Source organism: Toxotes jaculatrix, chromosome 12, assembly GCF_017976425.1.
Source record: "Toxotes jaculatrix isolate fToxJac2 chromosome 12, fToxJac2.pri, whole genome shotgun sequence".
Lineage (NCBI taxonomy): Eukaryota > Metazoa > Chordata > Actinopteri > Toxotidae > Toxotes > Toxotes jaculatrix.
The window spans coordinates 18,669,165-18,697,128 of record NC_054405.1 but is presented as its reverse complement, the minus strand read 5'-3'; the positions used below and the strand labels follow the sequence as shown (position 1 = coordinate 18,697,128).

Sequence of the window (27,964 nt, the reverse complement as noted above, 5' to 3'; positions counted from 1 at the left end):
AAAAAAATTTTGACTTTTTTTGCCCGAAAAAAACGCCTTACTATACTATGACGTTTTTTATGAGTTTTGGAGGTCGAAAAAAATTTTGACTTTTTTTGGCCGATTTTGACGCCATACTATACTATGACGTTTTTTATGACATTTCGAGGTCTAAAAAAATTTTGACTTTTTTTGGCCGAAAAAAACGCCTTACTATACTATGACGTTTTTTATGACTTTTGGAGGTCGAAAAAAATTTTGACTTTTTTTGGCCGAAAAAAACGCCTTACTATACTATGACGTTTTTTATGACTTTTGGAGGTCGAAAAAAATTTTGACTTTTTTTGCCCGAAAAAAACGCCTTACTATACTATGACGTTTTTTATGACTTTTGGAGGTCGAAAAAAATTTTGACTTTTTTTGCCCGAAAAAAACGCCTTACTATACTATGACGTTTTTTATGACTTTTGGAGGTCGAAAAAAAATTTGACTTTTTTTGCCCGAAAAAAACGCCTTACTATACTATGACGTTTTTTATGACATTTCGAGGTCTAAAAAAATTTTGACTTTTTTTGCCCAAAAAAAACGCCTTACTATACTATGACGTTTTTTATGACTTTTGGAGGTCGAAAAAAATTTAGACTTTTTGTGCCCGAAAAAAACGCCTTACTATACTATGACGTTTTTTATGACTTTTGGAGGTCGAAAAAAATTTAGACTTTTTGTGCCCGAAAAAAACGCCTTACTATACTATGACGTTTTTTATGACTTTTGGAGGTCGAAAAAAATTTTGACTTTTTTTGCCCGAAAAAAACGCCTTACTATACTATGACGTTTTTTATGACTTTTGGAGGTCGAAAAAAATTTTGACTTTTTTGGTCCGATTTTGACGCCATACTATACTATGACGTTTTTTATGACATTTCGAGGTCAAAAAATTTTTTGACTTTTTTTGCCCGAAAAAAACGCCTTACTATACTATGACGTTTTTTATGACTTTTGGAGGTCTAAAAAAATTTTGACTTTTTTTGCCCGAAAAAAACGCCTTACTATACTATGACGTTTTTTATGACTTTTGGAGGTCGAAAAAAATTTTGACTTTTTTTGTCCGATTTTGACGCCATACTATACTATGACGTTTTTTATGACATTTTGAGGTCAAAAAAATGTTTGACTTTTTTTGTCCAATTTTGACGCCTTACTATACTATGACGTTTTTTATGACTTTTGGAGGTCGAAAAAATTTTTGACTTTTTTTGCCCGAAAAAAACGCCTTACTATACTATGACGTTTTTTATGACTTTTTGAGGTCGAAAAAAATTTTGACTTTTTTTGGCCAATTTTGACGCCATACTATACTATGATGTTTTTTATGACTTTTGGAGGTCGAAAAAATTTTTGACTTTTTTTGGCCGAAAAAAACGCCTTACTATACTATGACGTTTTTTATGACTTTTTGAGGTCGAAAAAATTTTTGACTTTTTTTGGCCGAAAAAAAGCCCTTACTATACTATGACGTTTTTTACGACTTTTGGAGGTCGAAAAATTTTTTGACTTTTTTTGCCCGAAAAAAACGCCTTACTATACTATGACGTTTTTTATGACTTTTGGAGGTCGAAAAAATTTTTGACTTTTTTTGCCCGAAAAAAACGCCTTACTATACTATGACGTTTTTTACGACATTTTGAGGTCAAAAAAATGTTTGACTTTTTTTGTCCAATTTTGACGCCTTACTATACTATGACGTTTTTTATGACTTTTTGAGGTCGAAAAATATTTTGACTTTTTTTGGCCGAAAAAAACGCCTTACTATACTATGACGTTTTTTATGACATTTTGAGGTCGAAAAAAATTTTGACTTTTTTTGGCCGATTTTGACGCCATACTATACTATGACGTTTTTTATGACATTTCGAGGTCGAAACAAATTTTGACTTTTTTTGCCCGAAAAAAACGCCTTACTATACTATGACGTTTTTTATGACTTTTGGAGGTCGAAAAAAATGTTGATTTTTTTTGGCCGATTTTGACGCCATACTATACTATGACGTTTTTTATGACATTTCGAGGTCGAAAAAAATTTTGACTTTTTTTGGCCGAAAAAAACGCCTTACTATACTATGACGTTTTTTATGACTTTTGGAGGTCGAAAAAAATGTTGACTTTTTTTGGCCGATTTTGACGCCATACTATACTATGACGTTTTTTATGACATTTCGAGGTCGAAAAAAATTTTGACTTTTTTTGGCCGAAAAAAACGCCTTACTATACTATGACGTTTTTTATGACTTTTGGAGGTCGAAAAAAATTTTGACTTTTTTTGGCCGATTTTGACGCCATACTATACTATGACGTTTTTTATGACATTTCGAGGTCGAAAAAAATTTTGACTTTTTTTGGCCGAAAAAAACGCCTTACTATACTATGACGTTTTTTATGACTTTTGGAGGTCGAAAAAAATTTTGACTTTTTTTGGCCAATTTTGACGCCATACTATACTATGATGTTTTTTATGACTTTTGGAGGTCGAAAAAATTTTTGACTTTTTTTGCCCGAAAGAAACGCCTTACTATACTATGACGTTTTTTATGACATTTTGAGGTCGAAAAAAATTTTGACTTTTTTTGCCCGAAAAAAACGCCTTACTATACTATGACGTTTTTTATGACTTTTTGAGGTAGAAAAATTTTTTGACTTTTTTTGGCCGATTTTGACGCCATACTATACTATGACGTTTTTTATGACATTTTGAGGTCGAAAAAAATTTTGACTTTTTTTGGCCGAAAAAAACGCCTTACTATACTATGACGTTTTTTATGACGTTTGGAGGTCGAAAATTTTTTTGACTTTTTTTGCCCGAAAAAAACGCCTTACTATACTATGACGTTTTTTATGACTTTTGGAGTTCGAAAAAAATTTAGACTTTTTTTGCCCGAAAAAAACGCCTTACTATACTATGACGTTTTTTACGACATTTCGAGGTCGAAAAAAATGTTGACTTTTTTTGCCCGAAAAAAACGCCTTACTATACTATGACGTTTTTTATGACATTTTGAGGTCGAAAAAAATTTTGACTTTTTTTGCCCGAAAAAAAGCCCTTACTATACTATGACGTTTTTTACGACTTTTGGAGGTCGAAAAAAATTTTGACTTTTTTTGCCCGAAAAAAACGCCTTACTATACTATGACGTTTTTTACGACTTTTGGAGGTCGAAAAAAATTTAGACTTTTTTTGCCCGAAAAAAACGCCTTACTATACTATGACGTTTTTTACGACTTTTGGAGGTCGAAAAAAATGTTGACTTTTTTTGCCCGAAAAAAACGCCTTACTATACTATGACGTTTTTTATGACATTTTGAAGTCGAAAAAAATTTTGACTTTTTTTGGCCGAAAAAAAGCCCTTACTATACTATGACGTTTTTTATGACTTTTGGAGGTTGAAAAAAATTTTAACTTTTTTTGCCCGAAAAAAAGGCCTTACTATACTATGACGTTTTTTATGACTTTTGGAGGTCGAAAAAAATGTTGACTTTTTTTGGCCGATTTTGACGCCATACTATACTATGACGTTTTTTATGACATTTCGAGGTCGAAAAAAATTTTGACTTTTTTTGGCCGAAAAAAACGCCTTACTATACTATGATGTTTTTTATGAAATTTTGAGGTCGAAAAAAATGTTGACTTTTTTTGCCCGCAAAAAACGCCTTACTATACTATGACGTTTTTTATGACTTTTGGAGGTTGAAAAAAATTTTGACTTTTTTTGCCCGAAAAAAACGCCTTACTATACTATGACGTTTTTTATGACCTTTGGAGGTTGAAAAAAATTTTGACTTTTTTTGCCCGAAAAAAACGCCTTACTATACTATGACGTTTTTTACGACTTTTGGAGGTCGAAAAAAATTTTGACTTTTTGTGCCCGAAAAAAACGCCTTACTATACTATGACGTTTTTTATGACTTTTGGAGGTCGAAAAAAATTTTGACTTTTTTTGGCCAATTTTGACGCCATACTATACTATGATGTTTTTTATGACATTTCGAGGTCGAAACAAATTTTGACTTTTTTTGCCCGAAAAAAACGCCTTACTATACTATGACGTTTTTTATGACTTTTGGAGGTCGAAAAAATTTTTGACTTTTTTTGCCCGAAAAAAACGCCTTACTATACTATGACGTTTTTTATGACTTTTTGAGGTCGAAAAAATTTTTGACTTTTTTTGGCCAATTTTGACGCCATACTATACTATGATGTTTTTTATGACTTTTGGAGGTCGAAAAAATTTTTGACTTTTTTTGCCCGAAAAAAAGGCCTTACTATACTATGACGTTTTTTATGACTTTTGGAGGTCGAAAAAAATGTTGACTTTTTTTGGCCGATTTTGACACCATACTATACTATGACGTTTTTTATGACATTTCGAGGTCTAAAAAAATTTTGACTTTTTTTGCCCGAAAAAAACACCTTACTATACTATGACGTTTTTTATGACTTTTGGAGGTCGAAAAAATTTTTGACTTTTTTTGCCCGAAAAAAACGCCTTACTATACTATGACGTTTTTTACGACATTTTGAGGTCAAAAAAATGTTTGACTTTTTTTGTCCAATTTTGACGCCTTACTATACTATGACGTTTTTTATGACTTTTTGAGGTAGAAAAAATTTTTGACTTTTTTTGGCCAATTTTGACGCCATACTATACTATGATGTTTTTTATGACTTTTGGAGGTCGAAAAAATTTTTGACTTTTTTTGCCCGAAAGAAACGCCTTACTATACTATGACGTTTTTTATGACATTTTGAGGTCGAAAAAAATTTTGACTTTTTTTGCCCGAAAAAAACGCCTTACTATACTATGACGTTTTTTATGACATTTTGAGGTCGAAAAAAATTTTGACTTTTTTTGCCGGAAAAAAGCCCTTACTATACTATGACGTTTTTTACGACTTTTGGAGGTCGAAAAAAATTTTGACTTTTTTTGCCCGAAAAAAAGGCCTTGCTATACTATGACGTTTTTTATGACTTTTGGAGGTCGAAAAAAATGTTGATTTTTTTTGGCCGATTTTGACGCCATACTATACTATGACGTTTTTTATGACATTTCGAGGTCGAAAAAAATTTTGACTTTTTTTGGCCGAAAAAAACGCCTTACTATACTATGACGTTTTTTATGACTTTTGGAGGTCGAAAAAATGTTTGACTTTTTTTGCCCGAAAAAAACGCCTTACTATACTATGACGTTTTTTACGACTTTTGGAGGTCGAAAAAAATTTTGACTTTTTTTGGCCGAAAAAAACGCCTTACTATACTATGACGTTTTTTATGACTTTTGGAGGTCGAAAAAAATGTTGACTTTTTTTGGCCGATTTTGACGCCATACTATACTATGACGTTTTTTATGACATTTCGAGGTCGAAAAAAATTTTGACTTTTTTTGGCCGAAAAAAACGCCTTACTATACTATGACGTTTTTTATGACTTTTGGAGGTCGAAAAAAATTTTGACTTTTTTTGGCCAATTTTGACGCCATACTATACTATGATGTTTTTTACGACTTTTGGAGGTCGAAAAAATTTTTGACTTTTTTTGCCCGAAAGAAACGCCTTACTATACTATGACGTTTTTTATGACATTTTGAGGTCGAAAAAAATTTTGACTTTTTTTGCCCGAAAAAAAACGCCTTACTATACTATGACGTTTTTTATGACTTTTTGAGGTCGAAAATTTTTTTGACTTTTTTTGCCTGAAAAAAACGCCTTACTATACTATGACGTTTTTTATGACTTTTTGAGGTAGAAAAATTTTTTGACTTTTTTTGGCCGATTTTGACGCCATACTATACTATGACGTTTTTTATGACATTTTGAGGTCGAAAAAAATTTTGACTTTTTTTGGCCGAAAAAAACGCCTTACTATACTATGACGTTTTTTATGACTTTTGGAGGTCGAAAATTTTTTTGACTTTTTTTGCCTGAAAAAAACGCCTTACTATACTATGACGTTTTTTACGACTTTTGGAGTTCGAAAAAAATTTAGACTTTTTTTGCCCGAAAAAAACGCCTTACTATACTATGACGTTTTTTACGACATTTCGAGGTCGAAAAAAATGTTGACTTTTTTTGCCCGAAAAAAACGCCTTACTATACTATGACGTTTTTTACGACTTTTGGAGGTCGAAAAAATTTTTTGACTTTTTTTGCCCGAAAAAAACGCCTTACTATACTATGACGTGTTTTACGACTTTTGGAGGTCGAAAAAAATTTTTACTTTTTTTGCCCGAAAAAAACGCCTTACTATACTATGATGTTTTTTATGAAATTTTGAGGTCGAAAAAAATTTTGACTTTTTTTGCCCGCAAAAAACGCCTTGCTATGCTATGACGTTTTTTATGACTTTTGGAGGTTGAAAAAAATTTTGACTTTTTTTGCCCGAAAAAAACGCCTTACTATACTATGACGTTTTTTATGACCTTTGGAGGTTGAAAAAAATTTTGACTTTTTTTGCCCGAAAAAAACGCCTTACTATACTATGACGTTTTTTATGACTTTTTGAGGTCGAAAAATTTTTTGACTTTTTTTGCCTGAAAAAAACGCCTTACTATACTATGACGTTTTTTACGACTTTTGGAGGTCGAAAAAAATTTTGACTTTTTTTGCCCGAAAAAAAGGCCTTACTATACTATGACGTTTTTTACGACTTTTGGAGGTCGAAAAAAATTTTGACTTTTTTTGCCCGAAAAAAACGCCTTACTATACTATGACGTTTTTTATGACTTTTGGAGGTCGAAAAAAATGTTGACTTTTTTTGGCCGATTTTGACACCATACTATACTATGACGTTTTTTATGACATTTCGAGGTCGAAACAAATTTTGACTTTTTTTGCCCGAAAAAAACGCCTTACTATACTATGACGTTTTTTATGACTTTTGGAGGTCGAAAAAATTTTTGACTTTTTTTGCCCGAAAAAAACGCCTTACTATACTATGACGTTTTTTATGACTTTTTGAGGTCGAAAAAATTTTTGACTTTTTTTGGCCAATTTTGACGCCATACTATACTATGACGTTTTTTATGACTTTTGGAGGTCGAAAAAATTTTTGACTTTTTTTGCCCGAAAGAAACGCCTTACTATACTATGACGTTTTTTATGACATTTTGAGGTCGAAAAAAATTTTGACTTTTTTTGCCCGAAAAAAACGCCTTACTATACTATGACGTTTTTTATGACTTTTGGAGGTCGAAAATTTTTTTGACTTTTTTTGCCTGAAAAAAACGCCTTACTATACTATGACGTTTTTTATGACTTTTTGAGGTAGAAAAATTTTTTGACTTTTTTTGGCCGATTTTGACGCCATACTATACTATGACGTTTTTTATGACATTTTGAGGTCGAAAAAAATTTTGACTTTTTTTGGCCGAAAAAAACGCCTTACTATACTATGACGTTTTTTATGACTTTTGGAGGTCGAAAATTTTTTTGACTTTTTTTGCCTGAAAAAAACGCCTTACTATACTATGACGTTTTTTACGACTTTTGGAGTTCGAAAAAAATTTAGACTTTTTTTGCCCGAAAAAAACGCCTTACTATACTATGACGTTTTTTACGACATTTCGAGGTCGAAAAAAATGTTGACTTTTTTTGCCCGAAAAAAACGCCTTACTATACTATGACGTTTTTTACGACTTTTGGAGGTCGAAAAAATTTTTTGACTTTTTTTGCCCGAAAAAAACGCCTTACTATACTATGACGTGTTTTACGACTTTTGGAGGTCGAAAAAAATTTTGACTTTTTTTGCCCGAAAAAAACGCCTTACTATACTATGATGTTTTTTATGAAATTTTGAGGTCGAAAAAAATTTTGACTTTTTTTGCCCGCAAAAATCGCCTTGCTATGCTATGACGTTTTTTATGACTTTTGGAGGTTGAAAAAATTTTTGACTTTTTTTGCCCGAAAAAAACGCCTTACTATACTATGACGTTTTTTATGACCTTTGGAGGTTGAAAAAAATTTTGACTTTTTTTGCCCGAAAAAAACGCCTTACTATACTATGACGTTTTTTATGACTTTTTGAGGTAGAAAAATTTTTTGACTTTTTTTGCCCGAAAAAAACGCCTTACTATACTATGACGTTTTTTATGACTTTTGGAGGTCGAAAAAAATGTTGACTTTTTTTGGCCGATTTTGACGCCATACTATACTATGACGTTTTTTATGACATTTCGAGGTCGAAAAAATTTTTGACTTTTTTTGCCCGAAAAAAACACCTTACTATACTATGACGTTTTTTATGACTTTTGGAGGTCGAAAAAATTTTTGACTTTTTTTGCCCGAAAAAAACGCCTTACTATACTATGACGTTTTTTACGACATTTTGAGGTCAAAAAAATGTTTGACTTTTTTTGTCCAATTTTGACGCCTTACTATACTATGACGTTTTTTATGACTTTTTGAGGTAGAAAAATTTTTTGACTTTTTTTGGCCGATTTTGACGCCATACTATACTATGACGTTTTTTATGACATTTCGAGGTCGAAAAAATTTTTGACTTTTTTTGGCCGAAAAAAACGCCTTACTATACTATGACGTTTTTTATGACTTTTGGAGGTCGAAAAAATGTTTGACTTTTTTTGCCCGAAAAAAACGCCTTACTATACTATGACGTTTTTTATGACTTTTGGAGGTCGAAAAAAATTTTGACTTTTTTTGCCTGAAAAAAAGGCCTTACTATACTATGACGTTTTTTACGACTTTTGGAGGTCGAAAAAATTTTTGACTTTTTTTGGCCGAAAAAAACGCCTTACTATACTATGACGTTTTTTATGACTTTTGGAGGTCAAAAAAAATGTTGACTTTTTTTGGCCGATTTTGACGCCATACTATACTATGACGTTTTTTATGACATTTCGAGGTCGAAAAAAATTTTGACTTTTTTTGCCCGAAAAAAACGCCTTACTATACTATGACGTTTTTTATGACTTTTGGAGGTCGAAAAAATTTTTGACTTTTTTTGCCCGAAAAAAACGCCTTACTATACTATGACGTTTTTTATGACTTTTTGAGGTCGAAAAAATTTTTGACTTTTTTTGGCCAATTTTGACGCCATACTATACTATGACGTTTTTTATGACATTTTGAGGTCGAAAAAAATTTTGACTTTTTTTGGCCGAAAAAAACGCCTTACTATACTATGACGTTTTTTACGACATTTCGAGGTCGAAAAAAATTTTGACTTTTTTTGCCCGAAAAAAAGCCCTTACTATACTATGACGTTTTTTAGGACTTTTGGAGGTCGAAAAAATGTTTGACTTTTTTTGCCCGAAAAAAACGCCTTACTATACTATGACGTTTTTTATGACTTTTGGAGGTCGAAAAAAATTTTGACTTTTTTTGCCCGAAAAAAAGGCCTTACTATACTATGACGTTTTTTACGACTTTTGGAGGTCGAAAAAAATTTTGACTTTTTTTGGCCGAAAAAAACGCCTTACTATACTATGACGTTTTTTATGACTTTTGGAGGTCGAAAAAAATGTTGACTTTTTTTGGCCGATTTTGACGCCATACTATACTATGACGTTTTTTATGACATTTCGAGGTCTAAAAAAATTTAGACTTTTTTTGCCCGAAAAAAACGCCTTACTATACTATGACGTTTTTTATGACATTTTGAAGTCGAAAAAAATTTTGACTTTTTTTGGCCGAAAAAAAGCCCTTACTATACTATGACGTTTTTTATGACTTTTGGAGGTTGAAAAAAATTTTGACTTTTTTTGCCCGAAAAAAAGGCCTTACTATACTATGACGTTTTTTATGACTTTTTGAGGTCGAAAAAATTTTTGACTTTTTTTGGCCGATTTTGACGCCATACTATACTATGACGTTTTTTATGACATTTCGAGGTCGAAAAAAATTTTGACTTTTTTTGGCCGAAAAAAACGCCTTACTATACTATGACGTTTTTTATGACTTTTGGAGGTCGAAAAAATTTTTGACTTTTTTTGCCCGAAAAAAAGCCTTACTATACTATGACGTTTTTTACGACATTTCGAGGTCGAAAAAAATGTTGACTTTTTTTGCCCGAAAAAAACGCCTTACTATACTATGACGTTTTTTATGACATTTTGAGGTCGAAAAAAATTTTGACTTTTTTTGCCCGAAAAAAAGCCCTTACTATACTATGACGTTTTTTACGACTTTTGGAGGTCGAAAAAAATTTTGACTTTTTTTGCCCGAAAAAAACGCCTTACTATACTATGACGTTTTTTACGACTTTTGGAGGTCGAAAAAAATTTTGACTTTTTTTGCCCGAAAAAAACGCCTTACTATACTATGACATTTTTTACGACTTTTGGAGGTCGAAAAAAATGTTGACTTTTTTTGTCCGATTTTGACGCTTTACGGCCGTATGACGTTTTTTCTGACATTTTGAGGTCTTACTGAAATATGTGTACTTTTTCTTAAGTACTAAGCTTCAGTACTTCCTCCACCACTGAACACAGACCCTTTCAATTTGCCTTAAGCCTGAATTATGTTTTATTTAAAAAAAAAAAAAAAGAAAAGAAAATTCAGCTCATTTTATACATGACATGTACAGGATATAAAACAAAGACAAAAATAGATCATTGCTGTTAATGAGAGTATTGAGAAGGGAGATGATTGTATTGATTTTTGAAAGGCACAAGGGCTGAGTATGAAAAGCTCTGTGAGACATGAATCTCATAACGTTTAAATGATAAATTAACCTCTCCTGGGGTTAACTTACCAAGAAAACATATTTCTACACTTAAATTTGCAGTGAAAGTCTTGAGTCTCACACTATGTTTGATCCATAATGTGAGAGTAGCTCGTGAAGTAGTCTGAATAGTCACCAGCCCATGTGCCTTTCTCAGGCAGAAAGATGGTTCTTTAGGCACCAGAGCATAGAATCCAAATCTTCCCTTACCCCTTTTCTCCAAGTGACTGACATATCTCATATAATAAGGGGGGATTTCTAAGCAAACAGTAAAGATGTTTAGAGACATCTTTTCAATCTGCAGAGATGCTTCAATGTAGTCTCCACGAGGACCATTTTATCTTAAAAAGGGACTCGGATCTGTATAATTTCAGCAGCATCAAGTGTCAAATGAAATGCCTTCAAGTGTGATTTACAAAGACCACCTCTTGCCAAACTATACTTAAGTCATATTAGGTCATATTTTAAAGAAAGCACATTTGTATAATTTAAAGCATTATACAAATAAAGATATAGTTTTAAACAAATACTGTACACTCTACAGTAAAGCACTTTACTAGAACAATGCTATGAATAATAAGCTAACATTCTGACTGGATGAAAACTATTGAAAATTACACAATTTAGAGACCAACTTTGAGTGGTCGTTATTTGTTTTGGAAAGCTTGGTTTCCAAAGACATGTTGATTTGGTCAGGAGAGAAAGAAAATTTTAACAATTAAATCATTTTGTGAACCAAGACATTTACAAGAAAACAAAAATGTAGATGCAACAAGACACTAAAAAGACAAAAAAAACAAAAAACATCCAAAACCTGTACATTTAACGCTTAAAATACATTAACATCTAAAAAGAATATTAATTGAAACTGTTGTGAAAAGGCAAAAAAGAAAACTATCCCAAAAAAACACAAAACTATAAACATTTAAATATTAACAATTCTATTAGAAAAGTAAATACAGTAGTAAAAATAAAATAAACATGATGGGAGCTCAACAGACGAAGCTGCCAAGAACAAGTTTCAATTGAAACTAAACAAGAACCATTGTGTAAAAACACTATCTTTTCACAAGGAAGTTGTATATATATATAAAGAAAGTTATGATATTTTAGTGGTGATTAAAGAAAGACAGGCCCTTGTTCAGAAATCAACCCCCTGCTCCAAGACACCAAAGTGGGTCTAACAGAGGTGGACAGATGTCAATTAGAAACTATTCATGTGTATGAACTAACTGTTCCTTGACCAAGTCAAGACGAGTCGATTAATGAGCTTTCTAAATGCAAATCTACCCTCTGATTAGGGATGGGGCCGATCCGATCCACTATCCGATCCTGCTGCTCAACTTTTCAGCACAACATGTCCGTTGTGTGGAAATAGTTTACAGTAGAAACACCCCAAAGCAAGACAGGAACGTGCAATGTTTGCAAAGCTGTTGTACCGAGGGGCGGAAGCTCCGTCGCGACCTACAAGTGGTAATAAGTAGCGATTAGCTCGATGCTAACATAACATGGAGAATCCCATTGACGGGCTAGCGCATTAGCATCGGTCGCTCTATTAACTTTTACACACAAACGATAAACCAAAGCGGGACAGCATAACATGAAAGTCGTACAGGTAATTCACACACCAGTAATATATTACTCAAAGACTTATGTACCTTCTAGGTACAGCGGGAAGAAAATGAACCGTGAGTGAGCTTCCGCCCTTCGGGATGTTTGAGATTTTAAAAACCTTGATTTGTTGCTGCTACAAGAGCCAGTATAATGAATTTGTGCTGATCAGATCAAGTAGCCCTTTTTATTTCTATTTTATTTGGAGAGGGGTAGTCTAAAAGAAGGTTACCCTTTATGGGTATCTCTCGAATTTAATAAATATTGACTGCTAACAGGATTTCCTTTTTCTGACCTTATATTTACCTCAAGTTGCCTTTTGGGACATACATGCATAAATTTGTACATATCATACCTGCCTGTGGAGAAGATTTATTACAGAATCATGTAAAATTAACAATATTGATAATAATAATATTAAAGCAAACAGAGCTCTGGTATCGGAATCGGCGGAAATCCAAATTCAGGTACCGGGATCTGATCGGAAGTGAAAAAATGTGGATCGGCGCATCCCTACCTCAGATCTACAGAAATATAGACACGCAGCTACTAAAATAATCAGAAACAGACCGATGTATGTGAATGAAATCCGGAGTGACCAAATAAACTGTGCGATATGGAGTCGTTTTGGAATAACAGATCGACGAGCTTAGCACTTCATTACATTACAGGTGAAATTTTCTTTTGCCGTTTTTACTTCAGTTTCTGGATTTTAAGGTCTTTTATGGCTCTGAAAGTAGTTTGTCACCCTTTTAGCTGCATAAAGCCTCAACACAATCTTGTTAGTTACCTGGTTTATCTGGAAACAAAGGCCACAAATACCATTTCAACAGAGTTAACAAGTGAAACAGAAACATCATATGGATAATTTCATAACATTTGAAAACTATACTGTACACATTCTTCAGGGCTGTTCTCTGGTAGCAGGGGGCACAAGGGCGATAGTGTGTTTAAAACTCATCCAGTCTGTAAAGCATGTACTTCACTCTCACATACTGAACTGCGCTGCACAACAACATCAGCATTAACCATGTGCTACTGACCAATCTGCACTGAGGCCCTGACAGATACTGTAAACCACACAACTTCAGTGCTACCCTGTTTACACGCAAACATACAGGCTGGTGTAATAACCAAGGACCAATAAACTAGACATGTAAACTCTACTGAAAGCAATTCACAAGAAGCAGCTGATTTTCATCTCTTTCCACTTTGTGAACATCGTGTTTCTTAAACAGTCTAAAGTCTAGCTCACTGATCCAAGAGTCTCGATGATCGTAAACTCACCGGTTTAGGTCGTAATATTTAGTGATGTACACAGTACAGTAGTCTCATCCACTCCTAGTGGCCCTGTGGCTCCTCACACAGCCACAGCATGATAATAACAGAGAGGGAGCAAAGAAGAAAAATAGCTAAAGTGTAACATCTTTTCCAGTTGATGGCTTCAGATAACGGAAAAACAGAACTTCATGAGGAGAACTGTGGTACTCGGCTAGATGGGTCCACTCAAAGCATGGGTTATAGGCAGGTAAATGTCTTCAGAGGGCTAAGAACAAACAAACAGATTAAAACAGACACATAGGCCAGAAAGGGGTTCTGTCACAGTGTCTAGCCATCAAGTTAATCAGCCTCCAAATCAGAGGTAAGATGTGTGTGGCGTTTTCTTGCCTCTCCTCCCTTTAAACCCAGGGCTGTGTTCCAGGCTGCCTACACTGCAGCATTTGGCTGCCAGTTCAGACTGCCAAAATGAGTGTAGCTGCTCTGCAACATTTCCCAGGTCTCTGTCAGTCTGTGTCGGGGGAAGCTCCTGCTTCCACGTCACTGTCGCTCGGAGCGCCCTTGTAAATGGGGCTCTTGGTCTGCAGCGAAGGCTTATATTTGCGTGGGGGTGACCTGTTGGCAGCTTCACTGCTGTTCTTAATACCGTAAAAGAAGTAGATGGCGAAACCTGACAGGGAGGAGAGAGGCAACGGGAAGTTACGAAACCGTAACCTGAATGTGTAGCGCTAGAAGTGAAAACAGAATTAGTGATATTCAGACGTACCTATAAGCATCCAAACGGCGAAGCGGCACCATGTACCTATGTCCAGCTGCATCATGAGGTAGATGTTGACAAAAACACTGAAGAGGGGCAACCATGGAAGAAGAGGGACCTTGAAGGGGACAGAGACAAAGTGAGCATAACGTTAATTCAAAATGGAGTTGGCTGCGCTCCGGGTAGCAGAGAGAGACAAAGAGAACATGATGTGCCAAAATTACATAGCAAATAAGAAGTGGACATCTTTCCCTTTCAGCTGCCAAGTGTCACGGTTGCTGATGGAGCAGTGCAGTTTTCCCAAAACAAACAACTTGAAAGACAAAGACAAAACAGAGAATTCTCTTCTCTGTAACTGACAGGCTGCATTCTCAGGGTCTAATAGTTACCTTGAAGTTGAGAGCCTCTTTGCTCTCAGGCTGCCTCCAGATAATGATGAAACAGACGGCACAGAGCAGAGTCAAAATGACACAGGGCACCACAACTTCTGCATGTCCGGCCAGCAGCTCTTGCAGAAAGTTGGCCAGGATAACGCACAATATGGTGATAAAAACCGCTGCAAAGAGAAGCATAGAGAAAGTTAGTTACACTGGTTGCAAATTGTTATATATTTATGTCTTATTCTCTGATTTAAAAAAAACCCAACAACCAACAAACACATTCATTAGCTGACAGGAGTCAACCACATGCTCCATCTTTATCCTCCTCCATGACATACTTACAGACAATGGCAGTGGTAGCGTAGACGATGTTCCCAGAGGTCTGAGTCGGGTTCTTTCCACTTGGGCAGAAGAGCAGCTTGGCAGTGAAGGTCTCTCGGAGCGGCCTGTTCTCCATCTCCGTGCCGTACTCGTCACTGCTGTCCACTCCACTGACAGCCTCCTTCTCCCCTCCCACCAACTCCACCAGCTTCTCTGTCTGGCTGGATGAAGTCAGGGTGCCTGGCTGGTACCTGTGGAATGAGGAAAGTTAAAAAACAAAACAAAACAAAACAAATTATTTGTAGTGGCTTAAGTGGAAAAAATCCCCCCTACCGCTAGAACACTGGCTGCAGACAGATTACAGATTATAACTATGTTTTCAAACTAGTACTTGGCAATGACAACAGCACAGCAGTTGCTGGAGAGTATTTAACACATGATTACAACTTCTGAGGACTTTGAGACTGTGCTCTCAGAGAATAAAGGTGCTTACCTGAGAATGAGGACGCAGATGGCCACTAAAGAGTATGCTAACAGAGTTCCAATAGACATGAGGTCAACCAGAGCTGCCAGGTCGAACAGGAAGGCCATGAGAGCTGTAAAGAGAGGTATAAACAGATTTCTTAGACAATTTACACTGTGACCCGCCTCTGTAGGTCAGACAGAAGAACAGAGTATTATAATAACAGACTTTTCAGCAGGGTAAAGTGTCACTGATCCTGAACAGACAGGACTGAGGCAGGAGACAGAGCTGTGGCCCAGGCAAAACTATAAACAACCACTCTCAACAGACTTAACAGCATGGGATAGACACAGCAAAGACAGACTGTTGACCTAAAGCAATGAGCAAACACGACAAGAAAGATACACAATTAAAGATAAACACACTTGTGCACAAACAGAGGAGAAAAAAATCGTGTAAAACACAAGTAGAGACAGTGAACTTACCTGCAACAACGCCAGAGGCGATGGTAGCGAGGAGAGGGGTCTTTGTGCGAGTGTTAATCCTGGACAGAACACGGAACAGCAGCCCGTCTTCTGCCATGGCGTAGATCACTCGAGGCATGGGAAACATAGAGCCTAGGAGACTACGAGAAGATCAACGGTTAGCAAAATACCGGATTTTTTTAGTGTGAAAGAGATTTACAGTGTCATGTAAAGGAAGGCATCGTGACAAGAAAACAATTTCCTTCCTCACCTGGTGGAAAGAGCACAGAGAGAGCCCACAGCCACGATGTATCTGGCAGGAGCCCAGCCGACGTAGCTGAAGGCCTCAGGCAGGGGACTCTGGGTGTTTAGTGCGTAGTATGGCATCATCAGGGTCAGAGCAGCAGACACACCAAAGTAGGCCAAAAAACAGATCAGCAGTGAAGCCACAATGCCAACAGGTATGGACCGCATGGGGTTCTTTGCTTCTTCACCTGAGGACAAAACAAAAAGTGGTCAATGAGAAAGGGGAACAGATAAACAGTCGTGTTTTTTACCGGTGAGATGCTATATACACGTAAATCCGCTGCAGCCTTCTCTGCAACTGAAAAAGACCTGAGGGTCTTGACAGATGGAGACTTCTCATTTCACTCAAAGTTACACAACAGGGCCTTTCAACATGAGCAGCAGGTGCTGCGTCAGTATGATGTGGAAATATCTCAGATGTGCTTATGTAATACGGATCATCATCAGAAGCAGTTTCTGCTCATGTATGTGCTGTCCAAATATTTGTGCCCATGTGACCATAAGGGTAGTGAGTCAACAAGAGCAAACTCCCATGTCAAAATTGCTAATTTATGCAAGAAAAAAAAAAAGGAAAAACAAAACAGACAAGTCAGACAAGTTTTTCAATTCTCATGAAGCAACGTGTCAAACAAGAAACTCAGTAATATACAACAAATAAATAGATAAACTAACCACACCCAAGATGCAGATTTTCTGCATGTGTGTGATTTATTATGGTCTAAAGGGCTGTGATCAAATCCGTCCACTGAGATGTTGTTTCTAATGTTGGCCTATTGTAAATAGGTGTCGGTTTTCTGTTCTTAACAAACAAGAAAAAGTGAGAAACAATTTGAAATACTTAGGTAAGAATTTTAATTTCTGCCAACTATTTATATAGCCTTTGTGTACACACCCTCTACATTATTTCTCAGGGAAATATTAAAAATCACTCACTTGTTGTGGCAATGCAGTCAAAGCCCACAAACGCATAGAAGCAGGTGGCAGCACCAGACAGGACTCCAGTAATGCCAAACGGAGCAAAGCCACCCACGCCAAAGTCCTTCTCAACTCTGAGTGGTGGAAGAAGAGACACGCAGTTTGTTTAACAGCCAAGAATCACAGTCAAACACAGAAGAAAGAGTGAAACTTAAGAGGTTAAATACTGACTCGAACGGCGTGCTGCGGTTGGTGCTGTTTTTGTATCTCATGAAGTCGTCCTCTGTCAGGTGCCAGTTGGCTGAGTCCCCCTTCACAAAGCCTGAGATGATGACAAAACCCAGAACCACCAGGTTGATGCCTGTGAAGATCTTATTCACCAGCGCTGACTCGCTCACGCCAAAGGCCAGAAGTCCTGAGGGGAGAGGGTACAGGAAGAAAGGAGAAGGACAGGAAGGGAGAGAGATGTAACGGAGAGAGAGAGAGAAATCGTACTTCAGCACCAATAACAACATGTCCTGATATGTGGGTGGATGTTTTCATACTTCATCACTTCCAACATACCATCAGTCAGCGACACCAATCCACCAATTATTTCTTTCTAACACTGCTCCTGGCATGCCACACTAGCTGCAAATTTAGAGTGACAATTGTTCGGGCTCTTATGCAATTTTCAGTGCTAACAATGGCCATGTTGCTTTTAAAATTATTCCATCCATAACAGTCAAATCCACGGTAGCCAACCTTTCTGGCTTGTGACCCATCAAAGTAAAGCAATGTTCATTTGACAATCCTTTGTCACAGGGTGCAATCGTCTGTGAGGTGGGAGCCATTCAACTAAAGAGGGACGTTCCTCTCTCAGATTGTTAAATACACATTTTTAGAGGTAAAACTTTCAGTTATTTCAAAATTAAAAACAAAAGATTACAGAATAAGAAAAGCATATTTTTAATTTTCTCTTTGTTTTAATCACATTTTCTGATATTTGTCCTGTATCCCCCAGAGAGGATCCTGACCCCAGGTTGGGAGCCACTGAGACTAATGACTAAGGAGAAGAAGGGCTTACTCACCAGTGAGCAGGAGGACCAGGATGAGGGCAAACAGATCGGGGTACTGAGCCAGGACCCCTCCTGGCACCTTCATTGTCATGCAGGCTTTGAAGAAGTCAGAGATTTTTTGTTCAACCAGGCTGTCAAAGGTTGAGCTCCACGCCCTGGCCACACTAGCTGTACCTAAAAGCGAGGATGGAAACAGGGGTAAGTCAACAATGCAGAGACTGGAAATAACTTGTCCTTTCCATTGTTCCTTTTATTATTACTGGTGAGTTTATAGTGATTAAAACTGTATTCAAACTGATCAGTGTTGTTGCTACATGAGAAGCACTGCAACACACTCCACTGAAAGGAGCTCACCTATCACATAGGAGAGGATGAGGTTCCACCCTGTGATGAAGGCCCAGATCTCTCCAACTGTCACATAGCTGTAAAGGTATGCAGAACCGGTCTTGGGCACACGGGCGCCGAATTCAGCGTAGCACAGGCCGGCCAACATAGAGGACAGGGCAGCGATGAGGAAGCAGAGGACAATAGCAGGTCCAGCCTTCTCTCGGGCAACCTCACCAGCGAGGACGTAGACACCGGCACCAAGTGTGGAGCCCACCCCCAAGGCAATTAAGTCCAGGGTGGACAGGCAGCGGGCAAATCTGGTCTCTTCACCGGAGAAGTCTAATACCCGGCGACGCAGAAGGGTTTTGCCAAAGTTGGACAGCTTGCTGGCCATATTTGCTGTGACTGTGCGTGGGCACTGAAGCAGGCTGTGTTTTAAATCCTTTTAATGTGGGTGTGTGACTGACACAGCTTAAACAGAACAGGTGCGAGTGGACTGAGAGTAGAAGTACTTTGGGCAGATGGGGTAGGTTAACCAAGTACTTGCTTATTATTGGTCCTTTGGTGTGTTTGATGTGTTCAAGTAGGTTTACTCAAGAAGACAGAACAGGAAGCGGAAGGTCTGTGGCGGTAGTATTTTGTAGCAGCAGATCACAACCTGTGAGGAAACACAATAAGAAAACAAAAGCTCAAAACAGGCAACTATTCAGTAACTGCCAAAGCTTGCATTTCTCAGAGCTCTCTGTTTGGCTCAGTGCAGTGGGATTATTCCATCTGTTCTTTCCAACAGTGAACATTTTCCAGGAAAGGTGTTCAAACTGTAGGAAACTGGCAAAGTTGAAAAAAAAAACAAAACAATAACACTAAAAGGATCCGAGAAATGATCAACCCCAGACCGTGTTCTCTGTAACCTGGGCTGTACAAATAAACTTAACACTGTAGCATAAATTGTCATGTTTATTTGTATAATCTGGTATCACATACAATGTCTCAGCAGGTTTTAGATACATTTCAAGTGAACGCAGGTAGCACCAGTGATGTTGGAAACTTTCCTGGAATACTCTACTGCTCTTCAGCAAAAAAGGAGAGAATCAATCAGTTGGCAGGTTTGGAGAAACAATAAAAAAGGTGTATTTCATTGCATGAGAACCTGTACAAATACTAGTTACGCAACTTCCAGGAATTCATGCCTCAACCGCTTATTGCTTGGTAACACATCATGTGACGCAGTGGGGTGCAGAAAGACCTCAAGAAGATAAAAGAAAACCTAACACTATCCTACTAGGCTTGAATCTAATCTTAATTTTGCCTTGACAAATAAACCTGCCATATTACACACCCTTATAAAAACAAAAGAATACCTAGTCTAATACCTCGCCACTCCCTTACTACGTGAAAGGCCACTCCATGACTTCTTTTATGTTTTTTCACCAGATAGAGACTGACAGAGAGAAGCCTGGGAAAAAACCAGAGGCTGTGAAGAGACAATATGGCTGAATTCAGCCAGCTAATATCAACAGCTCGATAAGGTGAACCAGCTGCACTGGGAGAAGGTTGATACTCAGATAAAATACACAATCTATGAAAACTGACCCTTATCCTATTTAAAACCGACATGAAAATGTCAAATAACCAATACACATTCAAGTGAAATTAAAAATAATTTATCAATTTATATCATCTCCTTTAAAAGAAAAAAAAAAGACTTCACTGTAACCATGCTGAGTTTGTTGACCACTGGTTGACCATGAACACTGTGCTGACGTGATAACTGTTACTGTTGCTTAATTGAAATGCAGTACACACAGTAACAATGACCATTCTGACCCATTCGTTATCAATGATATGAAGCTGCAAGTTTAGAGAATAACACACTGACAAAAATCATCCTCAAGGACAACGGCAACATGATTTACGTCAGTAGAAATGAGCTTGCCAAGTTGCCAAGGCGATTGATTACTTCAGTTTCTGCAAAACACATGCGCACAAACACACATGCACCCAAGAACAGTTCATAACAGGCCAAGGACACTTGCAAAGCAAATCTGACCTGACAGATACAATGTTTTTCTATTTGTCTTTGGAGGGGAGGATAGGTTCCTGGATGTGTCAGACAGGTTTGACACAAATCGCTAATCGAACAGAAGATTTACGCGCTGTAATATGAGAATGTGCATCAAATGATGTTGCAATGCAGTGGGCAAAAGGACACAGGTGAACTTTTGGGTTTGTTCTGGCCATGTGCAAAATTTGCACAGGTTAACACTGCACAAACGTTGAGATTAACACTCAATTTTCCAGAGCAAGTCACTTTTCCTGGCAGAAAGCAGGAGCCAAGACTCACCATGCTGTGTGTCACGGATATACTTTTTTGAAGGGAGGATTGAAATGAGTATCACTTATTAAAGTTGACTTCATAACTTTTGGACTTTCAGTTGTCCATGAAGAGCTATGGTGCAATGCTGAGACCAAAGCTTTTCACATCAAGTGTGTGAGAATGTCTGTTAACAACAATCCAACATTCATCTCGGTTAAAATGGCTCATGTTTTTTTTTAATAAATTGTACTCTGTGATTTCATCACTTCATTATCTAAACTGAAATGTACAATGATGATTATCAATGCCCTTGGCACATGTAATTACAGGCAAAGCCCTGCGTCTAATGTCAAGGGCGAGGCAGGTGTATCTTATCTGCAAATGCTACACTAGTTTTATAACTATTACTACTACAACCACAACTGTCGTGGCTAACTATTAACAATTTGGCCAAATGGACCTTGACAATGGTTAACTCACAAGTGTACATCATAAAATAACTCCACTGTCCTGCAAGGTGGGAAATACATGAGAATCAGCTTCTTAGCAAACAAACAAAAAAACAAAAACAAACACCCAACCTAACAGGACCCCAAATTTATCTAGACAAAAAGTTGTGTTCCTGATGAAATTCAGTGGTAAGGATCAGCTTTGCACTTTTTCCAACATGAGGCTTCAAGTCAGGATTTGTGGGGGCGGAGAGGTGGCGAAAGCAACGTCACACAGTGTCTGGGGCTATTAATGCATTGACACCCGATTCCTTGGTGTGAGTGCTGAGAAGGCAGATGGACATTTCAGCCCTATCAGTCACTTTACCAGTCAGGCAGCAAAGAGAAGACGTGAAACACTAACCCACCAACGCAGATCAGGCCAACTGTGTGGAACAATGTGGATGTGCAAGTGTGTCTGTCTACCTGGATCAGGGGTTGGCCAGAAATGCCCCTTCATACTCATCAAAGGTGTGAGACTAAAGACGGGAAGGGCAAAGAGTGCATCTGCAAGACCACTCCATTGCTTACTATTTTTGTTGTGCTGTTTTTCTCTACCCTTGTGTCTAGTTAAAACCCAAGTTTAAAGCACTGCTTTAGGCACAACATGAGAAAATATCGAAAGCATAATGCAACATGAAGCCGTAATCACCAGTTTTGCTTTTTGCTTGCTTTTTATAGGGCTTTTCACACTTCGGAAAAAAAGTTACAAGAATCAAATTTCATCCCTGCTCATGAGGTGACACCAATTCAAGTTCCAGGTAGTTTCAGACGGTGGTGAAAAGATGGAGCTGGAGTCAGGTTAAAGAAACGAAAGTACCACATGAAAACCGCAGGAAAACTGGATATATCACACAACAAAACAGTGCCAGGAAAACCAGGATTATCAGAAAAAAATTAAGGATAATATGAGACCATGACTTACAAAATACGAACTGGTCAGACACTGTTTTGGGTTACTGAACAGTGAGTATCTCTGAAGCTTCCTTGTTTTTAAAATACATTTGAAGACGACAAAAAAGTCTTCCAGCTGCAGATTATGTTATGGTCTAATTTTAGCCTGTTCTTTTTCATAGCACACAGGACACAAGCTCTCACAAGGTTTCAGTACAATGACTATATTCTATTAATACCATAAAATCAACATTTATCAAAGCACTTCTAGTCTTACTATTTCAAAAGAGAATATCCTGCCTAGTACAGTTAAGTGTTGACAGAAAAAAAAACACACACTGTCAAACAATGAAATAAAAACAACACAGAGAAAACCCGACAAACGCAATAATAAACAAAGCCTTCTGAAGACTGATGGGAAACTGGTACACGGTGGAAATGCTCCCACTCCCCACTTGGTGTGACATTCCAGTAGCATTTTCCACTTGCACACCAGGAACTGAGATCTGAGGCCGTCAAGTTCTGTCAATAAACATTTATAACTAAACTACTGTGCCCAGTTGGCTGTGATCTCCATGGGGGTTCACCCAACACCGCACATACATGCACTAAGTAGGGCAAAAGTTCAACTGTTACTGCGCAAACTTTAAGACTGTAAAACACAGAGAGGACTTGACGCTGGGACGTTAATTCTTAATCAAGGAAGAAGAATATTCATTTGAAGGGAAATGTCTTTTGGAACAAAAGACGATTTTCTTTCATGTCTGCAGTCTAAGTTGGGGCACAGTTCCCACCTTAAGGTTACAAAAATGCAGGCCTGATTGCTGCATGGCCCCACTTAAGGGTGGTCTCATTAAAGTGATGTTAGAGCCACCTTAACGTCAGTCGGTGTCTCTGTCAAGTCAACTGCTTGCTAATCTTTTCCTTGTGGTTACCACGAGAATGCCCCATTTGCTCGGAGGTGTGGCTCACAGATGTGCTGTCTGGAAATTCTACTGCGTAACTGCCCATACAAACCCACATGAAAAAACCAGTGCACTACCTGCAGCCATTTTCTGTTCCTGTTATTAAAATGTATTCACGATTTTCACTCACTCACTTGCTGTTCCTTACTTTACTTTCTTCATCAACAACACAGCTCAAGTATATTCAAATTCTGAAACACGGGACTATCTAAAGAGCTCTTTATCTTGCAGGACTATGACCAACAACCTGGGCCAATAGTGCTCCGGTTATAACAGGCTTCAGGGATAATGGCCCTGTTGCTTGACTTAGCGTTGCTGCAACTGCTGCCACAAACTCTAAGAGGCTTATCAGAAGAAGTAACAAGCCTGCTAACCTCGTTATAGCTTGTTGCTGTTCCTCGTTCTGCACATAACATACACAACACATGGCTTTGTTTTGACTGCCGCTGTTGTCAACAATGCGCTCATGTTGCGCTCATTATTTCTGCTATAGGACAGTGGCACTGTCAAATATATAATTATCCACAATCCATGAATCTGAATTACCCTGAAACCCTGTATTTTACAGTCCTGATATTAGCCTCAAATGTATTAAAGTGAGTTACAAAGAATTTTTTGTACCTGCTGCAGATTAAACTTTTGTTTCAAGGGTAAAACTGAAATTTTTTATTCTTAAAAAGGGGGCCCCCGACCAACCACAACCTGGCTGTGCAGAACTTCAAATATTTTACCCATGTATAAATATAGTCAAATGTTTACTTGTGAACTGCGTTTGTGTGTGTACCTAAATAAACATGTAAATCCAAATATGTAATTTGGCCACTGTCCAAAAGGATTTTTGAATTCTGTGTTTGTTCTTGTCAAAAGGTGCATAGATTCCTAATGATAACACAACAGTATCATCATCTCTGGGGAAGGCAGATGAACAAAGTAAACAACATGGTCAGTACCCTGTCCGGGGCTAAACACCTAATGAAAGGTGTAAATGTGACCTGGGAGGAACACAGAACCATGGCTGGCCGCACAGAGTCAGTAAACCATTCTTCAGGCATCACAAACACAATGGTTTCCCGGGTGTTTGAAGTTATGTACAGTACGTTTTCTGAGTCGGAAATATATGTTTGTATGTTTAAGGTACACTGCAGTTTCACACAAAGTCTGTGCGTGTGTTTTTTCTAGTGTACGCCTGTGAACTTCTGCGCAAGTATGTGTGGACAGACCGACCACTGAGACCGAACCGAACGACCCTTCAAGTCACCTGGCCGGATTCCACCACTCCTGCCAAGGAACCGGTCTTGCTGTGAAATGGAATGTGACAAACTAAGAATCTGCTCACTTTCCCATGACCAGTCCCAACACTATTGTAATGCTAACAGCATACGTTATAAGAAAAGGACAACAAGCCAGCTGGACATGTATGGGCACCAAGACTAAGCTCATGAGTATCACCGTAAACACATCGTCAGAAACGATGTGGCCACACAAGCAGAAAAACTTGATAGCAGTTTGCCCTGTAATTTTTCTCCTTTGAGTGTTTAATTATAAAGATGAAGATGCTGAAATGTTTCTTAATAAAAAAAGAAGTTGAGTAATTCAGCAGCTGACTGTTTTTTTTTAATGGTGCAATACCTTTATGGTGTTTTGGGTTGCTGTTGTCATGGAAACTCAATAATCAGCTGGTAATCGAATCAAGACCTCAATAATCGTAACCGAATCGAATCACGAAATTGGACCGATTAACCACCCCTACTCACACAACATTTCTCATTAAATCCACTTTTCACATATCACTAGAAATAACTTGTTAGCCACAACTAACCAGAAATGGTCAGCAATGCCTCCTGGAACCCCCCAGCTGGTGATGGCCGAATGCCCCAAAACTCAGTGTATTATCATGTATGCCAAAGAAAAGGTTCGAATCTTCACATCTGAGAAGCTTGAGCCCGGAAATGTTTGGTAAACTTCCTTAAAATATGACAAAAATAATTATTCAGTCATCAAAAAAGTAGCCAATTTTTTTTGTCCATCGACAAATCTATTATTTAACAAGTTGTTGTAGCTCTTGGTATAAAGCATCAGAATTCAACAGCATTAAAATTGCCATAAAGCTAAATCAACACTTCTAAAGAACTGAGCATTACAACCTTCAACCACTGAGACAGGATAATAATACTTTTATGCAGGACTTTTGTACAAGACGGTACAGTTATATTTTTTTATACCTGAGAACAGAATGAATATGTACTTAATTCGCCTCAGAGTGCATTAATAAAAATAATCTGATGTGTGGTAACGTGTGCAAAATGTAAATACCATGGGAAATGCTCTTGTCCAACTTTTCAGTTATTAAGACACTGACAATTTGTAGCTGCAGCAGTGACAGGGTGTTAGAGACAAAGACAAAACTTGACAAATCTGGCCTCTAATAAAGGACTTTGTCTCTTAACAGCGGCATCTGTAATTACTACAAAGCACGCCCAGATCTAACGTTATTATACAGTAACTACCTAACGTGGCATATGACCGGTTAGACCTGGTTAGTCTCGCTACTCCACCCAGTAGGTCTGAATTATTACACACAACATTAATTTCACCGCATTTTTTGTTAAATTGTGGAGTGGCTGATGCAACTGAAGCATGGGTAACACCCCAGCATGCCACTGAACATTACCCGGAAGGATGACTCACTGACGGGGGCATTCGCGGAGGTTGGAAATCAAGACTGGTGTAAACAAAAAGAAAAAAAAGGAAAGGATTTTTTAAAATCATCAGTTTAAAAAAAAAAAAATTACTCACAAGCAGTGCCAATTATACTGACCGATGTTCAGCTGTCCATTTGTCAGGGACTACAACACGGGCTTGCTACGTGGCTCCGATCGGCTCTCGCGTGGTGCCTTATGTGGACTTCATATTTTCGGAAACATCGTAATTTCCTATTGTGCACAACTTTACTAACGTAACTACGCGGTGTACCTCAGTATTTCTGGTGCTTGTCATGTACATAATGTTAGCAGCCGCAGATGAATGAATTTAAACTTAATGTTGAATCAGTATGTATTAAAACACACATTCAAATGCATAGTGTGTTTTACTGTTAGGATAATTCATTGGATTGTTGGAAATTCGGCGCTTTTCGCTCGTCTTTGAAAGCAGCATTCCACGCCTTGCTAGCTCCCCCTGTGCTAACCGACTAGGATCAAAACAATGAATGAAAACCTCTGGTGATGACGGAAAACTGTCGAGACGCGTGTTTAATAAATAGAAAACAGTTTAAAGGTTTTTTCCACAATGGCCACGTCTCATTGTGTTACCCGTTTCTACTCCGTTTTCCGTGTCGACTACATCAGCTGATTCCCCGCTCAAATGACAAATTTAGTCGCCTTACGAAACGTCAACTAAACCTAATAAACCCAAAATGTGTGTAAAACGCTTGATTAAAATAGTTCTTATTTTATCCTTTAACAAAAGACAAAAAGAAACTGGGAGGACACTGTGTTCTTTTAAAAACATATGTTGCGCCAATACAACTGACAACATTCAACACACGAGGGCGATTGCATCAGTCCGCTTCTACGACCAGGTGAGTACACGTTACAACCGGAAAGCTGTCGTTACAACACGACTTGGGTCGAGAAAATGTTTTGTCGTATCAATGAAACATTAAAGAAGGTTTACCTTTACGGTCTTCTGGTTGATAACAGTGAAAGGAGACAGATGAAAAGAGAGGAAAAGCTGTTGCCGTAGTCGCTGATGAAATATCCCGCTCAGTCGCCTGCGTGTGGGGGGTTTTATGGGCGGGATGTGTACAAACAAACTGACGCAAGCGGAAGTGGAGCTTTCCACTCATGAATGAAGGGCTGAGGTCGAAGGTTTTCTGGTGAGGCTGTAGCAATATGTGCGGCAATCGATATAAAAGAGAGCATGAACGACAAATAAAAAGATAAAACAAAAATGTAAAAGAACGACGCGAACACGCGCTCGAGAGAGAACGTGTGTTGTGTATACGCGCGTGCCTTCCCGTAGTAGCAATGCCCATATATGAACATTTAACGTCAGTGTCCCCGCCCCCCAGAGCTACGTATGGACCCTGGCTCCAGCCTTTACTATATCCGCTGCTGCTTTGTTCTGCAGAATAAAAGAACAGAAGGGAAAACTGAACGATTTCTTTCATGTGCACCCAGTGACCTGATCATAGTGGAGGGTCAGTGCTGGTGTCCAAACAATGTGATTTCTAACATTTCATTCTTGTGACACCCACTGACTGACGCCTCAGCATGCAAAATCTCCTCCAAAATCTGGCTGGTGATGGAAAAAAGTATTCAGATCTTTTACTTAAAAAATAAAAATACTAATACTACACTGTAAAAATACTCTTTTGTGTGTAAAAGTCCTGTGTTGAAAATGTAAACCTGTGTGGATAACATTATTTTCCAAACCATGCAGGTTTGACAACATGTAAATGAATGATCTATGCTGAAGTCAGTTTTATTCAAGCTAATGTTAGCAGGCTGAAGGTTGCAACTTGATTGTGACTGGCCAGTGAGCCTGCATGCACACCCCGAATGACAGATAACAAAGAGAGGGCCGGTATAAACTATTTTAACAGCCCACAGACTCAACAATGTTTGTTTTGAGTATGAATACAACAGTTGGCCAGTTCTTACACATTGCAATAGTTAAAAATAGTTGTCAGTCGACTAGTTATATTA

General features: G+C 37.7%; 1 protein-coding gene across 2 annotated transcripts; it reads right to left on the bottom strand.

The window, feature by feature from the left end:
- Positions 1-12,537: 12,537 nt before the first annotated feature.
- slc7a3a (solute carrier family 7 member 3a) lies at positions 12,538-27,034 on the bottom strand. 2 transcript variants are annotated; one of them, XM_041051180.1, is made up of 12 exons: positions 26,931-27,034; positions 18,619-19,249; positions 18,277-18,438; positions 17,438-17,621; positions 17,225-17,340; positions 16,257-16,479; positions 16,007-16,146; positions 15,552-15,654; positions 15,080-15,309; positions 14,747-14,913; positions 14,367-14,475; positions 12,538-14,270 (listed from the first exon to the last, which is right to left on the bottom strand). In XM_041051180.1, exons 2-12 carry the CDS (start codon positions 18,983-18,985, stop codon positions 14,107-14,109), a joined length of 1,965 nt encoding a protein of 654 aa, XP_040907114.1. In that variant the 5' UTR covers positions 18,986-19,249; positions 26,931-27,034; the 3' UTR covers positions 12,538-14,106. The 2 variants fall into 2 exon arrangements, with proteins under 2 accessions (XP_040907114.1, XP_040907115.1); XM_041051181.1 differs by lacking the exon at positions 26,931-27,034 and adding an exon at positions 26,052-26,071.
- Between the last annotated feature and the right edge of the window lie 930 nt (positions 27,035-27,964).